The sequence below is a fragment of the Brassica oleracea genome, chromosome C2 (genome assembly GCF_000695525.1).
Source record: "Brassica oleracea var. oleracea cultivar TO1000 chromosome C2, BOL, whole genome shotgun sequence".
NCBI classification, from domain to species: domain Eukaryota; kingdom Viridiplantae; phylum Streptophyta; class Magnoliopsida; order Brassicales; family Brassicaceae; genus Brassica; species Brassica oleracea.
In genome coordinates, this window is record NC_027749.1 from 25,203,945 (window position 1) to 25,217,612 (window position 13,668).

The 13,668-nt window shown below is 39.9% G+C and overlaps 2 protein-coding genes across 2 annotated transcripts; one reads left to right on the forward strand and one right to left on the reverse strand.

Moving 5' to 3' along the window:
- Positions 1-458: 458 nt before the first annotated feature.
- Positions 459-3,888, reverse strand: LOC106323832. Its single transcript, XM_013761893.1, has 11 exons — positions 3,745-3,888; positions 3,562-3,656; positions 3,435-3,492; positions 2,714-2,793; positions 2,582-2,607; positions 2,459-2,514; positions 2,169-2,202; positions 1,484-1,971; positions 1,153-1,440; positions 598-847; positions 459-490 (listed from the first exon to the last, which is right to left on the reverse strand). The coding sequence occupies exons 1-11, from the start codon at positions 3,886-3,888 to the stop codon at positions 459-461; spliced, it is 1,551 nt and encodes a 516-aa protein (XP_013617347.1).
- Positions 3,889-7,476: 3,588 nt separating this feature from the next.
- On the forward strand, positions 7,477-9,872 carry LOC106324618 (lysM domain-containing GPI-anchored protein 2). The gene is made up of 4 exons (XM_013762558.1): positions 7,477-8,266; positions 8,983-9,100; positions 9,176-9,369; positions 9,440-9,872. The coding sequence occupies exons 1-4, from the start codon at positions 7,615-7,617 to the stop codon at positions 9,742-9,744; spliced, it is 1,269 nt and encodes a 422-aa protein (XP_013618012.1). The 5' UTR covers positions 7,477-7,614; the 3' UTR covers positions 9,745-9,872.
- Positions 9,873-13,668: the final 3,796 nt, after the last annotated feature.

Below are 13,668 nucleotides of genomic sequence, written 5' to 3' on the forward strand. Positions count from 1 at the left end.
AATACATAAATGAAGAAACTATGCAAAAAGGTCATTCTTAAAGCTCTAATCTCTGATAAGTTATTTGGTGAGCATACATGTTTAAAGCTCTTTCACAGGTGTGGAACTTTTCAAACTTCTATACAACTGAAACTGGTTTGATTATTCATCTCTTAGATATGTGTTTTGTTGACCCAAGCATGCAAATATCTTCTGAGGAAAGATCCATTGACAGATAATGTCGAGATTCTCTTGACCTGAATCTAGGAGACATGAAGCTTAGGGGAGAGAGAGAGAGAGAGAGAGAGAGAGATAATAGTCTGAAACAGTGGGGGAGCTAATTGGTACTGACCGTTGCTGCCTGCTATTCTCCATGACCCAGGATAAATTAGAGGGATTACCTCTTGAAATCTGCCCTATGAATGAAGCATATTCATGGAAGGCTCTTCCTCTCAATGATCTCAAAGGGACTACCGACTCTAATACGCTGGAAAGCTGTACCATTCGCTCACTGCATTAAAAAAAAAACAGCAACTCCGATGAGAGAACAATGATATATAAGACAGTGACAATGGTATACAAGTCATTAATCATTTTATGATGGGAGGATAATCTTACCATTTAATACGTCTAGATGTGTTTCTGGTTTCAAATCCAAGCAGCTTCCACCGCTCCATGTATGATCCTTCTTTGTCTCGTCTACAACTAGTACCATTGTGGCTGACAAAGTGGGGAAGGATACTGTTGTAGCAATTTGGTTTGTGAAAAAGCTAAATCCTTGCTCTGGCACAATGGAAGTCATCTGTTCAAGCACATAACCAGACGTGTCAAGGTCTCCAGAAACGTTCATCGTTGGCTCCATAGCAACCTAAAAAGGTGAATTCCACAAGTTAAAAAAAAATATGGAAAGAGATGAAGCTGAGTAGTAATGTTGATACTCACAAGAATCAGGTATCTAGAACACGTCAGGTCAGCTTCTGAAATTAGATTGGTTATCTGATGAGTGAGATCAAGAACTTATGGAGCTTCTACAGGTTCTGAATCCAAGTATGGTTTCATATCAGTATGACTCGAACAGAGTTTTTTCCATGATTCTTGCACCGTATCAAGCTTCATTTTTTTAGCGGTCTTGAGTGTCGTACCAAAATCTATTCGGCTGCATTCATCTGTTACTTGTCGCATCTTCTGGGAACTCCCTAAATATTCCTTAAAACAATCTTCCATCATCATTGTCCCATCAGAAGATTCTGCAATGGTCTCACACGTGTTCTTGAAGCAATCAAAACTTTGAAACCTGTCTATGTATATCTCTTTTAATTGGGCAACGTCCTCACTCATGGACACTTCGACTCTTCCATCAAAATGACCACAAGATACTGCTCTTGGAGACAGCTCAGCTTCACTATCCATCAAAGTTTCTGGAACATATGAAGATTCTGGTACACATGAGACATCAACTGACTGGGACACCTCATTAACGCAAGAGATTTTTGATGTCTCGTACTGATAACAACTTGTTTCCAATAACTGAAGGATCAGCTGCTAGTGGGACTGTTTCCTTCACCGGTTCATCATCTGAATCAGAAGACATCACAACATTGAGCTTCCTCCTTCTGTTTGACCGAGAGAAAGACATTGCTTGGTAGGAAGTATTGCTAAGTTCAAACGGAACACTCAAGACGTCTTCTAATTCATCATAATCTTCAACACAAATGTTTTCCCCTAACATGGCTGCTTTCTTGGCTTCTATGCTGTTCTTTTCTGCGCCTTGTCTCCAGTATCTATTGAGCATTTTTTCGTTCTCCACCTTTTCAACAAATATTTCAACTGTGTTGTAACTTTCTTCCGCCGTGGATAATGATTTAGCAATCTCACTCTCCACATACTGAGATAATTGAGAAGGAAAATCCTGTGTGATTATCTTGGGAAGCAGCGCGTGACCAGCTTCGTGATCAAAGCTATATGGATTAGCAGTGTTCTTCGCCTTTCTGGCTGGGTAAGAGAATTTAAAATACAAAGAGATCAAATGTTAAAACATAGTAAACAATAGTCTTTAACTGTGAACGTATGAAGACAAATTAGTTTTTGTATCTACCTCTATTGAATTTGCTCTGAAACCAAAATTGTAATTGCATAATAGCTTTCCGTATATCACCACCACAAAAAGATGGCTAATTGCTCTAGTGAACCAGGATTAACTTTAACCTCCTCTGCAGTACACACCTGTGAAACAACTTATGTTAGAAGAATCCAATTAACAATCGAAGGTTATGCATGAGAATATGTACCGAAGAAAGGTGGGTAAACAGCTCTTTTGTTGATGGCAAAGAAAAGCCTACTTCTATCCTCTCCAAGTTATCTGGTAAACCATGATTCTTGTCTGTATATCATCCAGGTAATACAAATGCCATCATTAAATTAGATTCATTAAGATACACTACAATTCAGGACAAAAATATCTATCATTGGCAGTCAATACCACATGCCCTTTTGCTTTCTCAACAATCTGTTGGATAGCAGAAACGAGACCACGATCTTCAGCAAAAGAGATGTAACAGAGGTGCCACTTCAATCACATCCTCTACCCCATTGCCATCAGTACAGGAATTGAAAAGAGGCTCCAAGGACCTGACATAACAAATTATGTGAATGTTAACATACTGTTCTTGAGTTTACATATACCGACAGAAAATAGCAAATCCAAGTATTCATAATTTGTCGCAACTCTTTGTACCTTGACAGGCTATATGACTTGAGAGCCTCCCCAAATTTCTGCCTAACAACTGCTCCACTTCGGCATTCTGATGCATTAGACTATAGACAAAGGCATTAGAGACATTCTGTCACAGTAGCTAGATATTATATGATATTTCAATGCCAGAAGAGAAAATAAATTGCTCCTCTTGCAGGAGACAACCCTTCAGATACATTGAGTGGAGACATGTTCATAACTCGAGGATTTTAAATCCCTGCTCCTTGGCACATGCATGAATAGCTGCAGACTTCCCACTCTGCAACACATGTACTAACTAACATAATAGTCCCATACATGAAGCGCAGAAAGTAATGTAGAAGTAAAAAACTGAAAGTTCGTGGCATAATATCTTATCACACACCCCAACTGGACCAACGATTAACAGAACGTTTTTGAGGCGGTCTTGTGCACCAGTATTTTCTGAGTCAGAATCACTTTCAGAACATTTGTAATCAGCATCTTGCGATTTCTCCTCATCGCTGCTCAAAAAATCTTTGCTTGGCTGAAAGCCTCTCTCATGCCATTGGCCCAGCCATTCATTCATTAGTTTTACAGAGTCAGTATTACCACATACTTGCAAGAACTCAGGTAAGAAATTATGAGAAACCATGTGTTTGCTTGCTTTTATATAATCATATTATCCCACAAGATGTAGACATGCATATTTCAATATGAAGGCGGTATGTTCAAATTTTCTAACCTCCGAGGCACTTCTTGGCTGGTACTTATCAACCCACAACCTATTACGAGGCTGGCCACTGAAATCATTATTGCGTACATTAGAAACTGAAGATCAAACATGTGATAACAAAAAACAAAATTCCTACCTTTCTCGACATGATATGCTTTGCAACTCGTGAGAAATGTCTGCTGCACCACCAACACGATTAGACAAGTTTACTGCTTGGTGAGCTTCACAATCCTAGAAAGAGTGCAGGAAATGACCCTTTTGTCATGAATGGTTCCAAGAAACGAAAGAAGACAGACCAAAAGGAAAAGTTCAAGCTCACCTCCACTTCTGCTTTGTCTGATGCCTCCGGATATGATATTAAGACTACTGGAGATGCTGCTGCTATACCTTCTGATTGACTAGCATATTGTTCAGGCTCCTCATCATCGATAATGCACACATCAGGATGTGAAAGGGCCGGCATTTCATTTAGATCAAATTTTTTGAGCCGGTGTGTAAGAGGGTCGGATTTTATTGGTTGATGAGGACTCCAAGTGGTGGATGTTTGCTCAGTGAAAGTCCAGTTCTTCCAGTCAATGGTCGAATAAACATCCGAAGAAGAAAGTGTAGCCATTCAGATTCCTCTGTTAGTTAACATGATCGAGGAAGTCACACTACTATGGTGGCCATTTTATCTTTCCCTTGATCCTTTTGAAGAGCAGACACTACCAACAGGATTCGAACTTGTTACCACTTAGACTCCTAACAAGTAACTTGTAATCTCGTTTGATGCTACTTCAGAAAATCACATTAATGCTTAATTGTGTTGACAATATACTTACCTCAGCTCTTAATTTTGCTTCCAGCCTCAAATTGGGAAGTGAAGGTGAGACATTCATGTGATCATCAGCAGCTAGAGTCTCGTTCTTAGTTGCATTCTTCCTAGGCGTTGATTTACCAGGCGACTTTCCCTTAGCCATCTTTATCGGGAGAAACAAAGCGAGACAACATTTACATAATCTTCTCCAAAGTAATCAAACATTGTAGTAGAGTCCTTAACTAAATTATTCTAACTGCTAAACGAAAAAAACGAAATGTTAAAGTTAAAGCATTTCGTTATTTGACCTTGTTGTTGGAAGCTCTGTTCTTCTTCGGAGTCCTTTGTTTCCTCGTCTTCTTCCCTTGACTAGAACAGAACCCACCATCTCCTCCTCCTCCTTCGCCTTCTTCCTCTTTGTTTCCGGCGTTGCATTACATCCTTTTTGGAAGCTCTGTTCCTCTGTTTTCTCCTCTTCTTCCCTTGACTACTACAGAGATCACCATCTCCTCCTTCGCCTTCCTCTTTCTCCCCAGCATCACACTTCCGATCCCCACTGGGTTCAATCACATCATCCGATTTATGCGGGAGCAGCGTCGACTGAACCAGCTTCCGACGGACATTCCTCCGTGGAGTCTGGATCACTCTCGCACCAATTCCGTCTGATTCGTCCATCGTCAATCAAGGAATTTGAATTTGGAGAGATCAGAGTTAGGGTAGAGAATCTAGGGTTTCTAGTGTTGATTTGGGGATCTTGGTAAAAACATTAAAATGGGTTAAAAAAAGATTAACTGTAATATCCGAAGTCATAGATGATGAATTAGGGAGGGAAGAAGATTCTGTTTTCGCTTTTTCCTGCTAATCTTATCACCTTGTTTGGATCGATAAATAGTTCAGCTCTCTTTCCAGCTACTTTAACAGTGCGATAATTTCTTTAGCCTTTATACCTACCTCTGCTCGTGAAATAAAAGAGGTAAGTGGGATTTATTGAGTGGGCCTCTGTTCAGATTCTTAATTTACCAAATTACCCCTAATTTCTTTAACCGATTCCGGTCGAATTGTTTACATACACAGTTTTTTTTTTGTCAGCTGGAATTTATTAGTGGGTCAAAGCCCAACAAACTATAAAACACAAAAGCTCATAAAAAGTCAACACTTTACAAACGACTCAGGGCCGTAAGCCCAAAGAGAAAAACAGTAGAAGAAAGGCAAGATGGCAACACCATCACGTGTTCGATCTCCCGGCGATCAATGGACACGCTACAGGCCGATGCGCAGTTTGCTTCCTCCAGAGAAAACAAGGTGATACGACAAAATCCGCCGACAACGGAGGCCGATGATGAAGAATCGCTCACACAGAGCCATCTTTTCAACGAACCAAGTCGCATACTGGGTCAACACTTCAAAACTTGAATCAATCATCTTCAATCCAACCTACAGCCTCTGATCTACCTTCATGAATTTCAGACATCTTTAAAGATGAGAATAACCTTGAAGATGAATCAACCCTAAACAAGGGAAGAGGGATCTATCAGAGGGGAAAGAGGAGAGACGGTTGAGCGATGAAGCTGAGAGAAGCGCCGATCAAAGAAACCGGGAGAGATTCGGTGAAGAGCCGCCGTCAACACCAAAGAAGGGTGACGAGGAGACAAAAGCCGGACGTCCATCACCGGAAGGGAAGGCGAGGACGCCGGAAGCAAAGCCGGCAGACCACCAAGAGAAGGTGCGTCTCCGGAAACAAACCGGCGAAAAGGAAAAGCTTCATCCCATCTCTATCTCCGTGAAAAATGTTAGTGAGGGAACGGAGAAGAGAGAGAAGCTTTTTTTTTGCTTGTGTGTACATACATAGTTCAAATGATCTCACATTTTATTACATGAAAAAATGTAGATAAAGTTCAATGATGTAAAGAGCACCTCTATTTTTTAACTTTATCCCATAATCAATTAGTGTAGAATTAAGATTATTTCAAAATAGAATAATAATTTTTTTTATTTCAAAATATAATACAAATATAGTGAAACTCAACTTTGGAAATTATTATTTTTCAATAAAATAATGTACGGAGTATACAAGTGATTTGTAATAAAAATGATAATTTGAAAAAAAAAAATTTAAAAATCTAGTATCATTGAATTTGTAATTATAAAATGTACTTTAAATTCGTTTGTTAAAATTATTTAAAAATTAATTTGAAGAATTCCCTAGTGATTTTAGAGGTTTTGTTAGAATGTCCTAATTAAAAACATTGAACTTTAATTTTTGTAGTTTTTTTCTAGAGTTATTTATTTAAAATTCTTGTAACCTTCATAATTTTCAAATCATCTCAGATTCCCAAATTATAACTGAATACAATCTGACTACAGTTTATCATTGTTGACCGTTATACAGGTGAATTTTTCCATGTACGTACCTCAACCGGTTGGGTCAAACCGAACATATAAACAAAGAGGGGCAAATACGTCATAGCAAAAAATGTCACCCGCAGCATCACTAATAGGCATGGGCGTTCGGGTCTTCGGGTCGGATTCGGACCGGTTCTTTTCGGATCCGGATTTTTTCGGGTCTTAAATATTTAGACCAAATAGGTACTTAAAAATTTTATGTTCGGGTTCGGGTCGGTTCTTCTCGGATCTGAATCGGTTCAGGTCTATAATTAAAATACCCATAAAATACCCGTAATTTTTCGAATCCATATGGGGTCCGGATCGGATTCGGGTATTTAGAATATGAAAAAGAAAACTTAATTCCATCAACTTTAGTTGAATATATGTCATATATATCTAAAATTTTACAAACCAACTTAAATAAAACTATTAATAATTAAAATAAAACATTTTAAAACTCTAAATTTTACATTTTAAAGCTTTATATTACTTAAAAAGATGTTAAAAAATAATAACAAATGTTGTTCACAAAAGATATTTCAACTAAATCATAAAATAATATATATAAAATAGAACACAAAAACATCGTAGTTTTAAATATACATGTTTTTAAGTCGGGTACAAATGGGTTCTTATCGGATCGGATCTATTCGGGTCGGTTCTTTTCGGATCCGGGTCTATTCAGATCGGTTCCTTTTCTGTTTCGGTTCTTTCGGAAAAAAAATTTAGATCCAAAAGGTACTTGTACATTTTCGGTCCGGTTCCGGATCAGATATTTTTGGATCGGTTCCGGTTCGGGTCTTCGGATCCGGGTTAAAATGCCTGGATCTAATCACTAAGCTACCGTTGGCTTCTGTCTGCTGCTGCTACTCTCTCTCTCTCTCTCTAAATCTCACACACCTCTCAACTATTTTAAAAAAAGCTTCAACCTTTACTCTCTCACACTCTGCTTGGAAGAGAAAGAACAAAGCTTTTTCTGATTCTTACCAAACCCAAACTCACCTGAAAATGAAAAACCCAGAAAAACCCATACTCCTGTTTCTAATCATAGCTTCGACCTTAGCATCAACGGCCACTTCAAAATCAACAATAGAGCCCTGCTCCACGAGCTCCACATGCAACTCCTTCCTAGGCTACACACTCTACACCGACCTCAAAGTGACAGAGCTCGCTTCCCTCTTCCAAGCCGACCCAGTCTCCATCCTCCTCTCCAACTCCATCTCCACCTCCTACCCCGACGTCGAGAACCACGTCCTCCCTTCCCACCTCTTCCTCAAGATCCCAATCACCTGCTCCTGCGTCGACGGCATCCGAAAATCCACCTCCACTCGTTACAAGACCCGCACCTCCGACACGCTGGACTCCATCGCCGGCTCCGTTTACGGCGGTCTTGTCTCCCCGGAGCAGATTCAGGTGGCCAATCCGGATATCGAGTCTCTTGATGTTGGTACGAGTCTTGTGATTCCTTTGCCGTGTGCTTGCTTCAATGGGACGGATGAGTCTCTCCCTGCGGTTTATCTGTCTTACGTTGTGAGAGGTGTTGATACGATGGCTGGGATTGCGAGGAGATTCTCGACTACTGTTGCGGATTTGACGAATGTGAATGCCATGGGAGCTCCTGATATTAACCCTGGTGATATCCTCGCTGTCCCATTGCTAGGTAAGAGGTTTTTAAGTCTCAATCTTTTTTTTTTTTAATAGGAGTTTGTGTTCAGACATAAGTAAACTACTTTAAGAGTGTTGAATGTTTTGTTGTTTTGTAATAAAGTGTCTATCACTCTCCCTTTGTTTAGTTAGAACGTTCTTATGTCATCTTTAGTAGCATGAGAGGTATAAAGTCGTAATCTTTCTATAGGAGTTCAGACATAAGTAACTAGTTAGAGTGTTGAATGCTTTGTTGTTTTGTAATGAAACGCTCTGAAGTCAACTTCAGTGGCATAAGAGGTGTGAAGTCTATATAGAAGTTTGTAGTTCAGTGACATGTAACTAGTTACAGTGTAGAGTGTTTTGTTTTTTTTGTCCTAAATCATCACAGCTTGTGGTGGTTCTACTTAAAGAGTGTTGAATGTTTTGTTGTTTTCTATCCTTGCTGTCCCATTGCTAGATAAGTTCCACACACTCACTCTTAAGTCATTTTCAGTGGCATGAGAGGTGTAAAGTCTCAATCTTTCTATATGAGTTTGCATTCAGACATATACGTAACTACTTTGAATGTTGAAAATGTTTTGTTGTTTTGTATTAAAACGCTCTGATTAGAAAAGTCATCTTCGGTGGCATAAGAGGTGTAAAGTCCTAATCTTGTTATATGAGTTTTGTATTTCAAGTGACATGTAACTACTTAGAATGTTTTGTTGTTTTGTAATACAATCATCACAGCTTGTGGTTCAAACTTCCCCAAATACGCTACGGATTACGGACTGATCATTCCAAACGGAAGCTACGCTCTCACCGCAGACCACTGTGTACAATGCAGCTGTTCACTCGGAAGCCGCAGGTACTTAATAATACCGATTGACTTCTTTTTGTTTTTAAAGTCGAGTTTAGCTAAAACTGAGCTGATGTTTTGCAGTATGTATTGCGAGCCAGCTTCTTTGGAAGTCTCTTGCTCTAGTATGCAATGTCGAAACAGCAAGTTCATGCTTGGAAACATCACTTCGCAGGAGACTAGTGCTGGTTGTAAACTTACCACTTGTACCTACAATGGTTTCGCCAATGGCACTATCTTGACCACGCTATCCAGGTCTCTACAACCTCGATGTCCTGGTTAGTACACTGACACATCACTCTTACAAGAATGAGAACCCACTTAATGAAAATCTTTTTGTCTCTGCAGGACCTCCACAATTGGCTCCCCTTATAGCTCCACCTGATACTGTTCCAAAGGAGCTGATGTATGCACCTTCACCCTCACCTACACCTTCACCCGCACCGGAGTCTGATGGTGTTGTTAGTGGAGGACCCTCCATAGTTGCAGCTGCACCAAGAGGACCTACGGTTGCTTCAAGCAGTTCTATTCCTGGCTATCCAGCTAATGGTCCAGCTGGGAGTATCTCTATAGCTTCTTGCCTGACTAGCTATCACTCACTCGTTGTGTTTTTGATCTCTTTTGCTTCTTACTCTTTTGTAATCTTGGTTTAGTGGAAGGTGATATATTACCATTAGTCTTTGTTCTTTGTTAATTATATGAATACTACTAGTGTGTGATTGAATCAGCTTTGTATTGATGGAAAGCAGTTGATGGTTTGAAAAGTGTCCGGTTAACTGTCTTGCAAGTAGATAATTTTAATACTTTGGTATTTTTGTTTTTGATTTATGGTTTATTTCATTAGTCTTTTGGATCCTATTCTTTTTTGTGTGTGTTTTTTTGATGTTATGTTTTTTTTTTTGTCTGTGACGTTCATTGTTCTATATTGATGGAAACAAGCTCTTGCAAACAGCCATTCAAGAAGAAATTCATTATATAACCTCTTTGATGCTCCAAAAATTGTACCAACTGTTTTTTTTTTTCTTAAGAGGAATTTTGCATGTTGGGTAGTTAAGAGAGGAGACTTCCAAACGTTTGAATGTCCCAACATTTTCAGTCAAAACTGTCGATGTAACCATGACATAGCCTACCATATATATTTCAAGAAACCAGAGGCAAAACACAGTTGCCTACCAATTCAAAAACAAGTTTTAAACATATTTTAGTAAATAATCAAGACTTGCATCTCCCTAATTCCACCTTGAAATGCGCCAAGTCGGTCGGTGTGAGGATTTCTCCTGCTTCAACATTGTTATGTGCAAGTGACTTGTCCTCCTTTAAAACCCCTCCTGCTTTTCTCCTTAACTTCAGTTCCTTTGCTTGCATTTGAATCATCTTGCCTATCTTCTCCTTCAAACTCGCCACCTTTTCCAATAACCATGACTCCACTGTTATCTCAATCACTTTCCTTCCATCCACCCGTTGGAACACAAACCTTAATCCTAGAGGAACCCTAATAGAAATGTAACCAGTGCTAGTTAGTACAAGTCAAGTCAACACACAAGACAAGTGATACGAAGGCTTATATTTCAGAGAAGTAAATGGGTAAATGGGTAAATGGGCCAGCCAACCAGAATAATATGGGCTGGGTTAAGTGTCTTTTAATCTAAGATAGTCATTAGTATATAAGCTGTGTTGAGAGTTAGAGAGATCTTTTATCGAGAGTTTGATCATCATGTTCATGGAGAGGTTGAGAGACTCCTGTTAAATCTCTCTAAACTTGTAATTGCATTATCATTTCAATATCAAAACATCATCAGTTTATCACTCTCGTTTTCTATTCTCTGTGTTACAAGTTCGGATAAGTAAACCGTATCAACAAGGTCCCAAGTTAGAAAAAAAAAACATTACCTCAATAACACTAGCTGACTCGTCAACCTTTCGTCTCTTTGGCTTTGATGAAGAGGTCTCAAGATCATAATGATCGTAAGGACAATCATACAGATGTACTAGATGATCTCAGAAAAGTATTCATCCTCCATCTGAGCAAAGCAGTCAACACCCTCCACAAAACCATACAAATCATCCAAAGTCTTTTGCTCCTCCTCCCATTGAAGACACATGAAATATCTCTCAATAACTGTCTCTGTATCAGCATCTGAATCCTTTAATACTTTGGAATATGCATCAACAGCCATCTCATAAAGATGGAACCTTCCATCACTTGGTTCCATAAACTTCAAAACTGCTCTCGTATCCACTTTCTTCGTCAGTTCCGGACAAATGCGCACCCCCATACCGTGCCACAAACATAGCCGTCAGCTTAATGATACCAATCTCATGGTATGGTGAGGCAAATTCATCATAGTTAGACGGAAACGACAAAGGAGTTCTTAGAGCAAGACCACCACCAGTAGTATCCATTTCCATTGTTCAGGTCAAGCCACGATAGCAGAGTAGCCAGCGACATCCATGAATGCAAAATAATCAACACCACTAAAAAAAAACAGACAATTCCATCACAGCCACTCCATTTTTCAGCTTATTCAACTGAAGACAGCAGAAGAAAATTAAAGCTCAAGAGCCTTGGCCATATGATCACCGCTTTTCTCCAACGGCTTCAAAATCCTGCAATACTCCTCACTCAATAAACGCCAAAAAAGAGCTCGTTCCTGCTATGAGTTAGCTTCAGAAACTCAAACTCCGAGGTAGTAGGCGCTGCTATCTTCATCAAAGACGACATGCCATACCTTGTTACAAACTGCGCTGTGAGCTTGATAAACACCAAGCTCATCGGGTCTAATCCCTGGAGGAAAGTTGTATTCAAGGCGGCTACACTGGGACCTTGAGCTATGAGGGGAGTCAGGTCCCAAGGGAAGCATAACAAGTATACCTAGTGTTGGCTGGTGGTTCTTTATCATAACTGAAAGGCGTTGAGGTGGTGACATGATACCAGAATACAGAGGCTCATGCACGTGAGCAAGATAGTCGACACCTGCCACAAAGGCATGCAAATCAATCATAGCCCTAGTCTTCACTCCATTAGTATGTTTGAATACGCGTAAACAAGCACATTGAAAAAATGGGACCTGATTTCAGCTGGCTCCATCGACCGGAAACTGAGGCCTTGATAAGCTTCTTCAATATACCGAAGCTGACGTGGAGGTTTGCTAGTCGGAAGGAGAGACTTGGGATGAAATGGAAGGTTTGCTTGGAGAAGAGAAAGGAGTATAAAGAGGAGAGTTCTTCATTCTATCTTCTCCATGCTTTGTATGTGTGTATTGTTGACGCCATGAGTCACAACACGGTCGCTATGAGATCGTCGTGATCATTCATCTTCGCCGTGAGAAGGTGATTGAGATCGGAACTTGCAAAGCTACTCTTGTAATCCATTTCTGATGTTCAATAAAGGAGTTAGAGATATCAATAATCTATCAGGCCTCTGATCCCAATGGAAAAACAAAAAGTCAAAGTGAGGGTTCATAACCTCTCTCATCATCAGCGCCCGAAGAAAACACTGTCCGTGCCGAGCCACAAACAGTGCAGTGAGCTTAATGATACCAACCTCCTTGAGTGCAATCCTTACGGGAAATATATATATATATATATGGTGGAAGGGGATCAGGTACAGGTTGGATGTCGTCATCCTCATCTTGATCATTAGGATGGAGCATCATAAGTGGAGGAGGAGCATCGTCGTCCATGCAGTCAAGACCATACGCCAAAGCATGCAAATCGATGACGTTCTCATGCAGCTTCTCCAACCGAAGATAGCGGAAAAACTCCCCGAGAGCTTTATCAGCATAAGGCAAAACACACGGTGAGGCCTTAATTAAGACTGTTTGATACGTACAGACCAACAAATCCATTGTAGTAACTGAAGTTCTTGTCAGTGGACTTCAAAAAGATGAAATGAGGGAACATATACATGCATGTCGATCAAAGCGTGCCAAAATTGTATCCCGTAGCGCGCCACAAACCGAGCTGGATGGGTGTGATGTCTGGAGGAGGGTTTCTGAAAAGAGGAGGATGCTTTAGATCATCGAATTTAGGTAGTCGGAAATGAATCATCCCATCTTGGCACTGAGCAATGTATGCATCACGCTTTTTCCGATAAAAGTCGTGATAAGGATTATCAGAACTCTTCAAAAAGCTGGACCTTTCAACCTCGAATACAGTATTCTTCCCAGGCGGCGGCTTGATAGGTGCATACTCAATACGATGATTAATTTCCAAGATCAGCTTCTCATGCTCTACGCCTCCTTGGCTACCGCCCGTGTTGTTCCTCAATCACTACTAAGATTTCTTGAGGTGGTGCCAAATCAAGTTGCATCATTCTTTTATTCTTTTTTTTTTACAAAAGCAAGGAATCATAAGAATCAGTTTTGACCTAAATTTTTAGCACTGGTTTCTTGCGTCATACTCAAATAGGAAATCTTAACTTATGATTTCTATTGGAGAGATAAAAGACTAGTAGGGGGATTTAGAAAGAGTTAAACATCGTACCTCAACGACAATTAACCGCCGTGGCGTCGATAACAAAAAAAAAAAAAACAAGACCTAATAAGATAATCGACGACAACACAGAGGGCAGGCGG